At 35.3% G+C, this 14546-nt stretch overlaps 1 protein-coding gene across 6 annotated transcripts in view; it reads right to left on the bottom strand.

Moving 5' to 3' along the window:
- SHPRH (SNF2 histone linker PHD RING helicase) overlaps window positions 1-14546 on the bottom strand; it is an 87914-nt gene that overhangs the window by 51479 nt on the left and 21889 nt on the right. For all 6 annotated transcript variants that reach the window (XR_004442920.1, XM_033235146.1, XM_033235145.1 and 3 more), the window contains exons 5-13: window positions 14113-14191; window positions 13333-13483; window positions 11769-11877; window positions 10918-11174; window positions 8681-9340; window positions 7170-7421; window positions 6275-6353; window positions 793-956; window positions 421-677 (exon numbers count right to left, since the gene is read on the bottom strand). Coding sequence is in view for 5 of the 6 variants with exons in the window: in XM_033235146.1 (XP_033091037.1) it covers window positions 421-677; window positions 793-956; window positions 6275-6353; window positions 7170-7421; window positions 8681-9340; window positions 10918-11174; window positions 11769-11877; window positions 13333-13483; window positions 14113-14191 (2008 nt within the window). In the remaining variant the exon portion in view is untranslated. The remainder of the gene's footprint in view (window positions 1-420; window positions 678-792; window positions 957-6274; window positions 6354-7169; window positions 7422-8680; window positions 9341-10917; window positions 11175-11768; window positions 11878-13332; window positions 13484-14112; window positions 14192-14546) is intronic.

Raw genomic sequence — 14546 nt, 5'->3', positions numbered from 1 at the left:
AAAAAAACAAAATAAAATAATATAAAATAAAATAATTAGCTGGCTGTAGTAGTGTGCACTTGTAGTCTTAGCTACTTGAGAGGCTGGGGCAGGAGGATCACTTGAGCCCAGGAATTTGAGGCTGCCACTGTGAGCTATGATCACATCACTGCACTCCAGCCTGGGAAAGAGAGTGAGACGCTGTCTCAAAAAAAAAAAAAAAAAAAAAACCAAACCCACTGCAAAAGAGAAAAGCTGAAAACCATGAAAATAATTTTGATATAATTCTCTGTTGCAAATGAGGTTCCACACCAAAGAAAATCCTCCACACCATTAAAAATAACTGACAACTCAGTTACACATCTCTGAATGAAACTATGGGCTAGAAATATTGTCTATTATGATATAGCAACTGCAATATTAAAAAGTTGATAATAAAACCTTTTTTGGAGTGGCAAGAACTCCCCACGAACAGCCTGTGGGTGACAGCAGGCCTGTCTGAGCCTCAGCAATGGATACAGGATAGAGGTGACAGTCCTTCTGTCCAGCCTGCTGAGCTTCAGAGCCCAGTCAGAAATCTTCCTGAGTTTTACCACCACATCCTGGCAGCACACCTCATGCTGACGGTGATAGAAATGCCTTTCCACTGGAGAAAAGTGGAGCCAGTGTATTTCTTCGGTTTGTGGTGGTATTTGGATCTGTAAAAAGGAGCAGAAAAAAAAAAAAAAGATGTCACCTAAAAATTTAACTTTCTATCCCAGTTGTTTCTTTTCTCTTATAGTAGCTTTATCAATAAAAACTTATTGTACTGACTTGGTCAATCACATCTTTCTTTGCAGACCTCCACAGTATCTTGGCAATAAAGCTGTAGAGATGCTGAGGATTATTCTTGCAGTAAGGCCGATAGAGAAGTCGAACCCACCAGTGTTTGACACAGTAAGGTTCAATACCAAGAAAGACCACTAACCCAAAAAGATCTGAAAAGAAAAAAATAAAGTACATTGAGAATAACTCTATTACTTCATTACTAGTTTGCAGAAGCGTTTCTACAGACATTACACGCACATAGAACTTTCCACGAATTAAAATACAGGCCATATAGGCTCTTAAATCTGAAATTCAATTCCAATTCCATTTATATTTATTGAGCATCTATTCTGCCCTAGGTTTTGTGCTAGGTGCTAAAATAATGTTAGGTTTATGGAATCATTCATTACACAAAGCTTATACTTAATTCAAAAATCTGAAATTTCTATCAGAAGTTAAACCAAAAAACCACTCAACTGAATGTACTTGGTAAGACATACGTAAGAAATACCATGCTCTGAAACCAAAAGACGCAAGATTTGCTGGATTGGAAAAAAGAATTTCTAATCACACAGATGACATGAAGAATATTCTCTGATGCAGTATTCCTCATATCCTTTATCTAATAATTCTCCTAGAAAAGGCTAAGAGAGTAATAAAAATATATAGATAAGATTTACTTACACAGTGATATTCACAGCAACAATATGTTGAAAAATGACTCAAATAAATAAATTATGGTAATCCCATAAAATAGAACTATTTTTCATTTCTGATTCAGCATGCCTTGTATCTGTTAGCTTTAGAGCATGGGACTTCTTGTGTATCTCTTTACTGGGCACACTCAATTTTATATTCTATTCCCCTCCACCCGCCCACTTAACATATCCTAAACAGTTTTCCATATATTTATCTGTAAGGAGTTAAGAAAAACTGCTTTGGATATGATGCTAAGTGGAAAAAAATAAAGGAATATAAAATTGTGCAGGCAGAATAAGCTCAAATATATAAACATCTACATAGAAAAGATTCGATGTGGTTTTGTCTTCAAATGAAGACTATGAGTGTAATTTTGTAATTTTTTTTTTTTTTTTTGAGACAAAGTCTTGCTGTTGCCCAGGCTGGACTGCAGTGGCACCATCTTAGCTCACTGCAGCCTCAACCTCCTGGGCTCAGTGATCCCACCTTAGCCTCCTGAGTAGCTGAGATCATAGGTGTGTGCTACCATGCCTGGCTACTTTTTTTATTTTCTGTAGAGACAGGGTTTCCCTATGTTGCCCAGACTGATCTCGAACTCCTGGGCTCAAGTGATCCTCCCACCTCAGCCTCCCAAAGTGCTGGAATTGCAGGTGTGAGCCACTATGTCCAGCTTGTAATTTTATTTATACTTTTATGTACAGTTCAAACTTTTTCACAATGGGCATATATTCTCTTCAGAAGCCATAAAATAATAATACAAATATCCTTCCCACACCTACAACACTTATTCTGAAGATGATCAACAAATATTTAGATTGAATTAAGTTACCTTGATGGTTGCTGGGAGTTAGCAACATCTGAAAGAACCAATGCATCATTGCTATACAAAGGTTCACGGATTTATATTTTCAGCTCAAATAAATTCAATTGCTATATGCTACCTCTTCTTTGAGGTCCCAAAGCCATCTCAAACTCAACTTGCCAACATCTCAAATTCATAATCTTTTTGCACACGTGCTTCTTTTTTTTTTCTTTTGAGAAAGAGTCTTGCTCTGTCGCCCAGGCTGGAGGGCAATGGTGCAATCTCGGCTCCACTGCAACTTCCACCTCCCAGGTCTCAGTCTCCCGACCAGCTGGGATTATAGGCGCCCACCACCACATCCAGCTAATTTGTATATTTTTAGTAGAGACGAGGCTTCCCCATGTTGGCCGGCTGGTCTCGAACTCCTGACCTCAGATGATCCACCCGTCTCAGCCTCCCAAAGTGCTGGGATTACAAGTGTGAGCCACCGCGCCTGGCCCATGTTTCTTTTCTGGTAGTATTCACTGGGGAAACCAGTCACCATTCACGGATTTATGCAAGTCAGAAATCTTGGTATCTCCTGATCTGTCCCTGAGGCTTGTTAATTTTGCCTTATCCACTTTTTTCTGTACCTTTAGGACAAACCTAGTCCAAATCAAGTGTCAGCACCACTTGCCTAGATTACTTCTTATAGACAACCAATTGATATCCTAACACCCACTCTTCTAAACCACTCTCCACACTGCAACTTGAGTGATCTTTTGAAATACAAATCTAACCACAAAATGACCCCCAACCACTGTGTTTAAATTGTTTCAATAGCTCCTACTACTCTTAAGAAAAAAAACAAAATTCTTTAACATGGGGAATAACATCCTCCATGGTCCCATCTCTACTCACCTAGTCTCTCCATCTACCATCATCTCCCTAGCTCTTTATATTCTAGCCACACTATTTCTGCCACATGATCTATTTATATTAATATTTTCTGTTTCCTCTACAATAGAGGATTTTTCTTTCCTCTTTACCTAGCTTATGTTAATGTTTCAGATCACAGCTCAGTTGTCAGTTCCTTCTGCATCCCAATTGTATGATGTTACAGAATAGGATTTTTTTTAATGAAACCTGTTATAGTTAGAATTTTCCATTTTTTTCATTTGTGAAAGTTATCTCAATTGCAATTTTGATATTTATCTAAGTATTTAAGAAATATTTTAAGAAATATATGTTCTCCTCTAAGCTGTAAGCTCAACAGATCAGGGATCGTATGTACTTTTGCTTATCATCTGTTATGGTTTGAATATATCCCCCAAAAGTTCATGTGTTAGAAGCTTAAACTTCAATGAAAAATGTTAGGCAGTAGGGCCTAATAATATGTGACTCGTTCATGAGGGTGGAACCCTCATGAGTGGATTAATGTCATTATTGCGGGAGTGGGTTAGTTATCTCAAGGGCTGGTTATCACAAAGTGAGTCCAGCCCCTGATGCTTTTCTCTATCTTATGTACTCCCTTCCACCTTCCACCATGGGATGATCCTCGCCAGTTGCCAGTGTCATGCTCTTAGATGTCCCAGCCTCTAGAATTGTGAGTTAAATAGACTTCTCTTTTTTGTAGTTATCCAGTCTGTGGTTTCCTAACAGCAAAAATCTGACTAAGATTCTATCCTACCTCACAAAGAAATAAACGAAACACATAAATAATAATAAATGAAATAATAAATGCATCACAAAGTATTTGTTATTTTAAAGTCAACACTTTCAAAGACACTAAAATACATAAATGACTACATAAATGGAAAATAAAAACAACAAATGCAGAGGTAGAAGCAACTATCATTCACTGAATATTTAATATTTGCTAGGTACTGTGCTAAATCCTTTGTATACTTCATCATAATTCACCTTTAAAACACCTTATTTTACAGATAAGAAAAATAAGGACTTAAATGTTTAAGGAATTTGTTTATGGACAAACAACTAATAAGTCAGGATGTAAACCCCGGTTTTTATATTCCCCAAAGCCAATGATTTCTATATACAAATGAATACATTATGTAGACATACAGTGTAGGGGATGGAAAGTGTTAGGAAGCGTTCTTCCATATTTGACATTCCAAGTAGATGACATTATTTTCAGGCTGGCAATTTCTGAAGACATTTCTGGGTGTCAGAATTGTAGGAGTGCTACCAGCATCTAGTGGGTAGAAGCTAAACATCCTAAAACATACAGGACAGTTCCCAAAGAACTGGCCCCAAATGTCAATATGGTCAAAGTTGAGAAACCCTAGTTTAGCACAAAAAGAAAAGAAATGAGACTTCCATGTCCAAATACAACACAGTAAGTCATGAGTAGGCTAACATTCCTAGTGTGACAACTAGAAAAAAACCATTTAATTGCAAGAATCATATTGCAATCAATTGCAAGAAAAAAAACATTTAATTGCAAGATACCAGAGAGATATGGAGGCAAGGAGGAAAGACAAAATTCTAGAAAGTCTGGAAAAGTTCTTTTGGAGCTGACACGGAACATGAGGAAACTTGCCTTATTGCGCAAATATATTCATGGCTATACATACATGTCAAAACTTTTCAAATGTGGTAATTTGGTTATATTCTACGTCATTCATACCTCAATGAAGTTCAAAGATATAAATAAAATAAAGCTGGTTTTTAAAAAATTACTCAAGAATTTGTTGAATGGTGACAGGTGCTCAAAACACTTGCCAACATCTTATATCTCCAAAAAAACCTACCCAGGAACTAAGAAATTATTGCTCATATTCTCTCAATATTAAAATGAGAAAGAGTAACTCTGATAATCATGTACTCTTTTCTATATCCTCTCAGCTAACTTTTGAGCTGAGTAAGATCTTAGACCTTATTAATGCCTATTTACAATTTCGACAGTTTCCAAACATGAAAGGAGACCACTAAATGTGGTCCTTTACTGAACCTGATATGATTCTATAAATATGTATCTAAACGTAACATTTAAGTTATGCAAATATTTAAATATATACTAGAAAATATTACTAGAAAACCTTTTCTTCCTAAAAATAATCATTGGAAAACATTGCTTTTAAAGGTCAAAGTAACAGATGCTGAGATTTCTGTTTTAGCGGGGTAAGTTATGCTGCTGAACACAAACACACGAAAACTTGGGTTTTCAGAAAGATAAGTTTTGAAGATGAGTATTTACTACAGAACTCCAAGTATGTTTAAATTTTGTAATTTAACTACACTTTAATAACAGTTTTTAGGGAAATACATAAAACAAGATTTAGTTAAACTTTTCATTTTAGATATTCACAACTTGAATAAAGGTTTTAGAAATGCAGTGTCTGTTCTACAGAAAAAGTGATATTGAATAAGATTAACGTAGAAGGATAATTTCAATGTATGTGTGGAGAGGAGGAAAAAACTAGACATAATCTAAATGTTCAAGAAAAGGAATGGTACAAGGAATAATGGTATATACATATAGTGTGACATTATGAGGCTATTAACTTCTATAATTACTAAAATTATGGCCCTAGTATTCATGGGTTCACACAATAAAAACTATAGTCTCCATTTTCACAGACACAGTCAATTGAAATTAACTCCCTTTCTCTCTTTTTCTGCCTCTCCTCCTCCCTGCCTCTACCCTTTGTTTCTTTTGGGTTAGATTCTTTCTGTTTTCTACCTATGACTTTGGAACTCTAATTTTAATTCAGACATATCTATGCTGTTTAGGCAGGTACAATAATTGTTCAACTTAAGGCAAAGAGACCTCTTAATATATATCTGTCCTCATATACATAAACAGAAAAATCACCTGAGTCCCATTTAAAAAGATAAACGCTTGAAACTATTAGGAGTCAACTATAAAGATATGAATCATCACGTCAATAAGGACTTCAGCAAAGGTTAAGCATAACAATACTTTTCTCTCTAAAAAATGTAGCTTTCCAAGTGCATGCAATATGTGAGGAAACCATACATTACCCTCTAATCCTCTCTGTACTGGAGTGCCACTGATACACCACCGATTAATCCCGCTCAAACGCTGGGCCATTTCTGCAGCCTGATGAGAGAGAAAAATGAAATAAAAACAAAATCCAGAAAACCAGAGAAAGAACACAGAAGTCAGTCATACTCATGAAAAATAGCCCATTAAAAGCTACACTTCCGGTGAGATGTACCTGCTTTTATTTAACAGTTATCACACTTAATGTTGAATGTCATATTCAATGGACCATCTTCCAGTACAGTGGTTCTCACTAGTGGGAAGCTGCCACGCAGTCCCCTAAAACAGAGGGGTAGTTCAAATACAGAATGAAAAAGCCCCCTGAATAACTGATCCATGTCCTACATCACTCTATCCTCCAGATATACTAATAGACATGATTCATATATTCAGTTCAGGTTATAGACTGGCCAAAGACAAAAGAAAAAAGACATATGACATTCAAAGGCTGAATCAAAATTCTGTCTCTAAAGTAGTATTTTCTGCTACCATTTGGTCTCTGATTTAAAAGACTGTCAAAGTCAACTTTGGTTCAAAGCTATCTGAGGCTACATGACGAGCTCCCAGTTAGCAGAAATGCTTATAGAAGTTCCTAAACACAGTTTACTTTGATTTGCATTATATATCAATTGACATCTTACTGAGAAATATATATTTCACATAGAGCAAAGATTCACAGAGTATAAAATTAATTTCAAAGGGTTATGTAGTTAAAAGCACAAGAGAAAAGCACAAGTAGTGTTTAATAACAAACTTTTGACCAATATCAGTACTACATGTTAACTATGCTTAAACTATTAAACTACTCAAGTTCCCCTAATTCCATTTACCACTTCTTCCCCAGTCCTCAAAAGATTTTGCAGAAACTCTCACTTTTACTGCGGGACATTCAACCATCTGAGCTTCATCAAGGCAGATCCTCCACCACTCCACAGCTACTAGGGGGCTCGGGATAGCCATATAGCGCTTCTGGTTCCGTAGTCGACGCCCATCCTCACTATTGCTATGTGGGATATCGACATAATTTAATTCTGAACGAAGTACATCATAGGTGATAATAACTATATCCTGTTCTGCCAAAAAATGAGGTTGTAAAAAGCCATCTTTCTTCACTCCTTGATATACCTAGGAAATAATACAGGCAGTTACTGCAAAAAGGCTCACTAAAGGCAATGAAATATTCACTCACTTATACCTTTACTAAGTCCTCTCTATTTTCTTAGGAGCATTCATGCTATGAGACAGATCCCATACCTGTTTAGAGAAAGATATGTTTTAGTGTGAAAGATGAATTACATAATTGATGTGCAACAAACTGTAATAAATGTAAACATGACAGCATCACAGTGGAAAGACCAATTCTGTAGCAGAGAAGGTGAAATCACAGAGGAGTTAAAACCTGAGGTATATCTTAAAGGTTCTCATAGGTGGCAAAAAGAGAAAAGGGCTATATGTAGGTAGGAGGACGGAATCAATAGCATATGTGAAAGCACAATGGTATGAAAAAGTAGAAAAATAAGAGCTATTATTTATGAAATGTCTTTTATATTTCAGATACTGTGCTAAGCATTATCTCCAAACTTCAACAATAATTCTGTTGGTAGTTAACATTCCTATCCCACACATAAGAAAAATAAAGTGACTTGCTCAAAACTGATAGAACTAAGACTCAAAGCTTTGCCTACCCACACAGAACAGAGCTTCTTAACAGCAAAAATTGTTTTACTTATTACGGTATTCTCCATGCCTATGTAGAGTGGATGAAATATAAAAACCTTCAGTAACACTTGCATGGAAAGAAGGAAGAATGAAATTAGTGATGGGTATTAATATTAGGAAACAATAATATTACTATGTGCCCAGTACTTGATGAAATCATATAATCTTCACAAATGACTGGATACCATTTTTAAAACTCAGCACAGTTCCTGGCACATAATAAGTGGTCAATAAAGATTTGCTGTATAAGTAAATTCTTATTTTACAGCTGAGGTAACTGAAGCTTTAGAGGATGATTCTGGAGCTAAGAGATGGCAGGTCAGATAAGTAGCTCCTATAACACAGTGCTGCCTTTGAATTGCATTTCTCTCTGAAGACTATAAATGCTTATACCAAGATTTTTTCATTTACATACTCAAGAATTTTAAAAAAGTGTTCACATCTTTATATTCAGAATGCTTAAACTGCTGAAATTCTGATGTTAGAAAAGAATAACACTGTACTGTTCTAGTTCTTAGTCTCAATTTTTTTCTTTAAGCTTTAACATTACTATTAACTCATTCAGTTAGTTTTGAGGGTAAACAACAAAGAAACAAAGATTAGGAAACTATCATGAAGAAGAAAAACTTCACCTTTTCCTCTCCCTCTAGTCCAAGTGGCCTTACCAAGACTCGAAGAGATGATGACCTCACGTGCCTGTTGATCTCATCCACCCACTGGTGACAGATGGAACTTGGAGAGATGATCAGAGTTGCTCTTGTTGACACTGGCTCCATTGCAACAAGGCAGTGGGGGCAATAAAAAGGCTTGATCTTCAGATTTTTCTCATCATAATTCACGCACGTTGCATGCTGCCACAGGTGACACTTCAGGCACTGAACACGAGGCTTACGATCTATCTGATCAAGTTCACCACATATGCACTCAAAGCGATAATCAGAGGTGTTAAAGGGACTCATGGTATTAGAAGGTGGTACATCACTAACAGCAGGATTTAGAGATTCAGCACAGTCCTCTGTTTCATTTTCTTGGTTGAATTCAGAGATACATGTACTTTTAGACATAGCAACATCAGTTATTCCAGAGTTGCTAGTAGCTGGACAGAGACCTTGTGAATGGGGATTGATAAATGGTTGACTTTTTCCTTTTTTTGTGGATGGAACAGGCTTTTTCCTCAATTTACTACGATTTCTCCTGGACTTATAATAATAATAGTAAGGATCATCATCATCATCAGAGGTGTTTGATGGCAAGTATTCAGAATCTGTGTCCTTATTCCCTGATTTTCTAGATTCTTTCTGAATTTTCCTTGGACTCCCTACTGCCTATGAAAAAAAATATTTAATTAATTGATTTCAACATAGATGCACTTCTGAAATTAAACTCCTGACTTTATGTAAGTACTTCATATAAAAATCTACCCTTTGCTACCTTTTTCCCTGAGGAGAATCACTCTTGATAAGTGGCTTCCAATCTGCCCTCTGTAAGGACCCTCGCTTTACCTCAAAACAAAAGGAAGGCTCTACAAGTGTAAGATTTGAAGTGATGAAAAATCAGGAAGATAAAGGAAGCTACTGATATTTTGTTATTAACCTACTATGATTTAGTCTGCCTAAATCAATACAAGACTAGTACTTTCAAGTACATAAATACACAAATTGAGGCAACTACAAAAATACCAAGTACTAAAATATTGCATCCAAAGAAAGTAAAAGATAATCCACTGGTTACTGCAATTAGCAAATTGATTGCTTCTTTCCTTCCCTTTTCTACATGTGTCCTCTCTTACAATTACTTATTAAATGCCAGTTCTGTGCCAGTAGTTGTGTTAGACGCTAGGGACACAAATATGAACAATACTTGGCCCCGGTCTCAAAGGGGTCTACTGGAAAAGTGAGAACAGTAAAAAGTAAAATGATGCTATAGGAATACCTAAGAGGGTTGTACAACATAGTGGGAGTATGATAGGCAGGTAGGTAACAGGGACAGCTTCCTCCAAGTGATATCAGGGCTGAGGTTGAACAGGGGAGTTAAGACACAACATGTATTCAATGGCATTAACTGAGGGAAATTTTCTAGTTTTGGTGGTAGCAGGATTACCAAAAGCACAGTTGATTGCTGTCTTCAATGCTACCCAAGGACAATACCAGACTTCCTACTCCAGGAAATAATTTTTTTTTCTTGGTGGTCAAGCTGCTAGTTCCACATCTTGACTTGTTGTCATTAGTCTTTATTTATGATTGCAAATATTTTAACTATTTTCCTAAAAGCAAACTGAAATTACTGGCCCAACAGAAGCAGTTTTCTAACAAAAAGCAGAAATTTTATAAGATAATAATATAAAGAAAATAAGAATTTAGTAGTTCCAGACCTGCCTGGGCAACACAGTGAGAACCCCATCTCTACAAAAAATAAGAAAAATTAACCAGGCATGGTAGCATGAGCCTGTACTCATAATTACTTGGGAGGCTAAGGCAAGATGATAGCTTGGCACAGGAGTTCAAGGCTGCAGTTAGCTATGACCACTGCATTCTAGCCAGGGCAATAGACAGATGCCTTGTCTCTTAAAAAAAAAAATACTAAAAATAAATAATACAGAAGATGCTTTAGACTCTATAATAGGCTTAGCCAACTAATTTTATAATTCATTCAATAAATATCTGAGTATTTGTTATGTGCCAAGCATTATCCTCTGGGTTTAATGATAGCCAAAATAAAGTTATTCTCATGGAGTTTATATCCACAAAGTAGAAAATATAAGTTACAGACATAAGTACTCTTCCTATTCTGTTTTTTATCTTCAGATTGTAAGAGTTTCAGTGTCAAGGTGGGATCTGTCAATGTACTCGGTAAGGTATCACATAAGTGTACTTAATATGCAGCTTAACTTAAGCTCTGTTACCTGCTTTTTTGTTTTATCACATATATCCTCTTCCTTATAATTCTTTCCTAATGTAAAAGTCCCAGAAAAACCATGGCCTTTGATCTGTTTCACGAGACCTTCAAAAATTAAACATTTCAGCATCCGTTTCAAAAGACTCCTGTTCCGTTGAACATCGTATCTATATATAGAACTGACATACTTATAGATGGAAAGGATGGACACTCCTTTTTTTCCATTCATTTCCTTCACAGCTGTCAGGATCATCACACGTGTAGCTAAATGTAAAAGGATACGCTAATTCAGTCAAAATAATTAAAATGAAAAGAAAGTAAAACTTGGTTAATCTTAATCTGCATGAGGACTGAGTTAAGAAAAAAATAAATCAAAGATTTATTACAACATAGTGTCATTTTGAAAAAATATGTAATAAAAATGTATCTCAGCATATTAAGAAACAAATTAGTGTAATACAAATAATTGAAGGAAGAATTACTTATATTGAATTGTTAATGTTATAAAACAACAATCATTCAGAATTATAAAAGAAAACTCTCACAATTATTTAAGTATACGCTACGATTAGTATGCGAAACGTTCATTTCCTAAAAGATAAATAAAGCCTGGTTTAAACTGCAAGCTAAAGAGATTTAAATACAACAGACTGAGCAAGAACTACCTGGGCCAAGTCAAACAAAAGAATACATCTTTACTTTTGTTAAGATATTATGACTTGTAATTGAATTTATGAAAAGCATACATAACTGTAAAAACAATTATTTATAACAATTACAAGATATCTCTAAGGATTGCAAGAACTTTAGCAGAGATCACTACAAAAAGGTATTTCCTTTAAGAGATGTCATACTTACGAGGGCACTGAACTTTTTCTTTTGGTTCAAATTCGATATTCTGGATTTCTGTCTCTTTCAGTTTTCCTCCAAAATAATGTGACGGAATAAAGTAATTCACCACTTTTCCCTGATACAAACAACAGTCAGTAGTTACACAGTGTTTTGCTCTCAGTATTCTGAATTGTTGATTGAAATTAACTTTCCTTCTTTATGGAAATGCAAAACAGTTATAAAAAACTTGCAAGAGAAAGGGCCAAATAGCTGTAGATACATACATTGTTTTATTTCTGAGTTTACAGCTAGCTATCACTTAAAAAAAATTGCATATTATCTTAAATTACTTAAATGTTATGTGTGGAACCTCTGAAATTAACTTTTTTTTTTTTTTTTTTTTGAGTCTCGCTCTGTCACCCAGGCTGGAGTGCAGTGGCGTAACCTCGGCTCAGTGCAAGCTCTGCCTCCCGGGTTCACGCCATTCTCCTGCCTCAGCCTCCCAAGTAGCTGGGACTACAGGCGCCCGCCACCACGCCTGGCTAATTTTTTGTATTTTTAGTAGAGACGGGGTTTCACCATGTTAGCCAGGATACTCTCGATCTCCTGACCTTGTGATCCGTCTGCCTCAGCCTCCCAAAGTGCTGGGAATTACAGGCGTGAGCCACCGTGCCCGGCCTGAAATTAACTTTTAAAGGTATATTTAAATATAAAATTAACCCATTGAATTTATAATAATATGAAAATAACTTGGAATTAAAAGAGTAATGAGTAGGAAATCTCAGAAAGAAGTTACTGAGCTAAATCAACATATTCCAAGTCACATTTCTACAAAGAAAACATATTTTTTTCTATTTCCTACTCAAATCTAAAAGGCTAATTCTGCAAACTTGACCCTACTGAAAGATAACATAATGCTAAAGCTGTGAGACTGGTGAATCCTAGACATAATTAATTATAATTACACCTTTAACTACTGACTTCATTTCAGCAAGATTTAATGTAAACGCTGATTTTGGATTTCATTACTAGAAAATATGAGCTATATACTATATTTGCCTTAGTGGATTTTGTTTCTGTAACTCTAAAATTTATATTTTTATACACAATTATGTATTTTGGGACAAGGACTTGAAATTTGTTTCATTTAGCAATCTATTTACTAAGCTACCTGTTCTTTAACAAAGTTCTAATTATTTAGTTCTAACATTTATATATCTGAGATTTATACAATATTTTTAAATAGCTCTTAAAAATATTTAGTAGTAATATGGAGACTTTATTAGTGACAAAACATTTGAGGAGTCAACAGTACTTTTGTAAAGGAGTTTCTCTGCCAACTAGAAGGAAGTTTAGTAAGTGACTGCAAATTCTCTTCCAGGTTGGCCAACATTACTTAAAAAATAAACTTTCTGGGTCACAAACACCCCATTCTCTCTGCCCACTTGAAGTTAACTAACCACTAATATAAATCATTACCCACAGAGTGAACAGAAAGTGTTGACTTAAGTGCCAAGCAAATGTTTAACATATGATGCTTTTCGAGAACATATGTCCCCTGCTTTTGCAAGCCCTACTGTACCCCTCCTACCTCAGGAAGAGTGAGAGCATCTTGTTTGACATCTTGTCGAGTATGTGTCAGAATCAGAGCCAAAACCTCCACTGTCTTTCCAAGACCCATCTCATCTGCTAAAATTCCACCAAGTAACTGCAGCCCAGAATTTGGGTACTCACGAATGATGCTAAGGAAAAATAAAAAATAAAAAGATAAATCACATCACAAGAATGTGAATACAAATTATACTTTTCCTAAAGAGAACTGGAAGCAATGCATAAAGTCTAAGTTTACTGAAACTATATTTTAGAGCAAAATAATTCAAATCTTAGATTACGAACATAAGAAATGTGATAACCAAAAAAACTGCCTGAGCTGACAAGTAACTCCGCAGAAATGAGTGGTAGTCAAAAGAGAACATGTCTGCCTTCTTTCTATGACCTTTATGAATCTATGAATAAAAAGAAAAATACAAAGGGCAATAACTACTGATTCATTCATGATGTTTAATGATTACTAAGAAAAAAAAAAAAAAACTGGCCCTATAATAAATAAGATAACATTTTTACTTAGAATAATAATCTCTTTAAATCTTGATAACTAAGCACCTTATGTCTATTATTCCAAATTCATTCACTGAAAAATGACAAGTGCTATTAAATCTAAATCTATCCTATCCATAGAGATGTCTAATAAGACTTCACCTTTGACTCCTTCATGAGGTAAAGCCAAAGTTACAGACATGCTAACAATCTCAGACAGTTTTTCATTATATTTATTTTTTAAATCAAGCATATAAGTAAAATTTTGCCTTACCAGCCTGTATATGGATTATAGTAGAGTTTCAGACCCTCAGATGTAACAATCTCTCGCCATAAGAAGTGCAGGGCACTTTCTAAAGAAAAATATAATCATAATAACAAATTTTTGTTTTACCTTCAGTCAGATAATCACATTAAAATAAGAATAGGTTAACTGTGAGGATACTCTGACATAGTGATACCCATATTCTTGTGAAATCTCATTTTGGAAAAGCCACATACTTAACATGTGAGTAAAAAGCTAAAGGTCCCTCAATTTCCTTTCTTCTGGTATTACTCTTTAGCTCTCTTTGTTTTGGGCACAAATCCACATCAGCAAATAATGGGACAGAGAAGCAAACTGTAGCTGATTACAGAGAATTAACAGGAAAACTAATACATATAACCAGTTCCTACCTGATAAATTAGTCTTTTTTAATAAATCTTGCA

The sequence above is a fragment of the Trachypithecus francoisi genome, unplaced genomic scaffold (assembly GCF_009764315.1).
Source record: "Trachypithecus francoisi isolate TF-2019V2 unplaced genomic scaffold, Tfra_2.0 Lachesis_group15, whole genome shotgun sequence".
NCBI classification, from domain to species: Eukaryota; Metazoa; Chordata; class Mammalia; order Primates; family Cercopithecidae; genus Trachypithecus; species Trachypithecus francoisi.
Note: the sequence above shows the minus strand (reverse complement) of the source record. Positions and strands in the feature narration are given on the sequence as shown.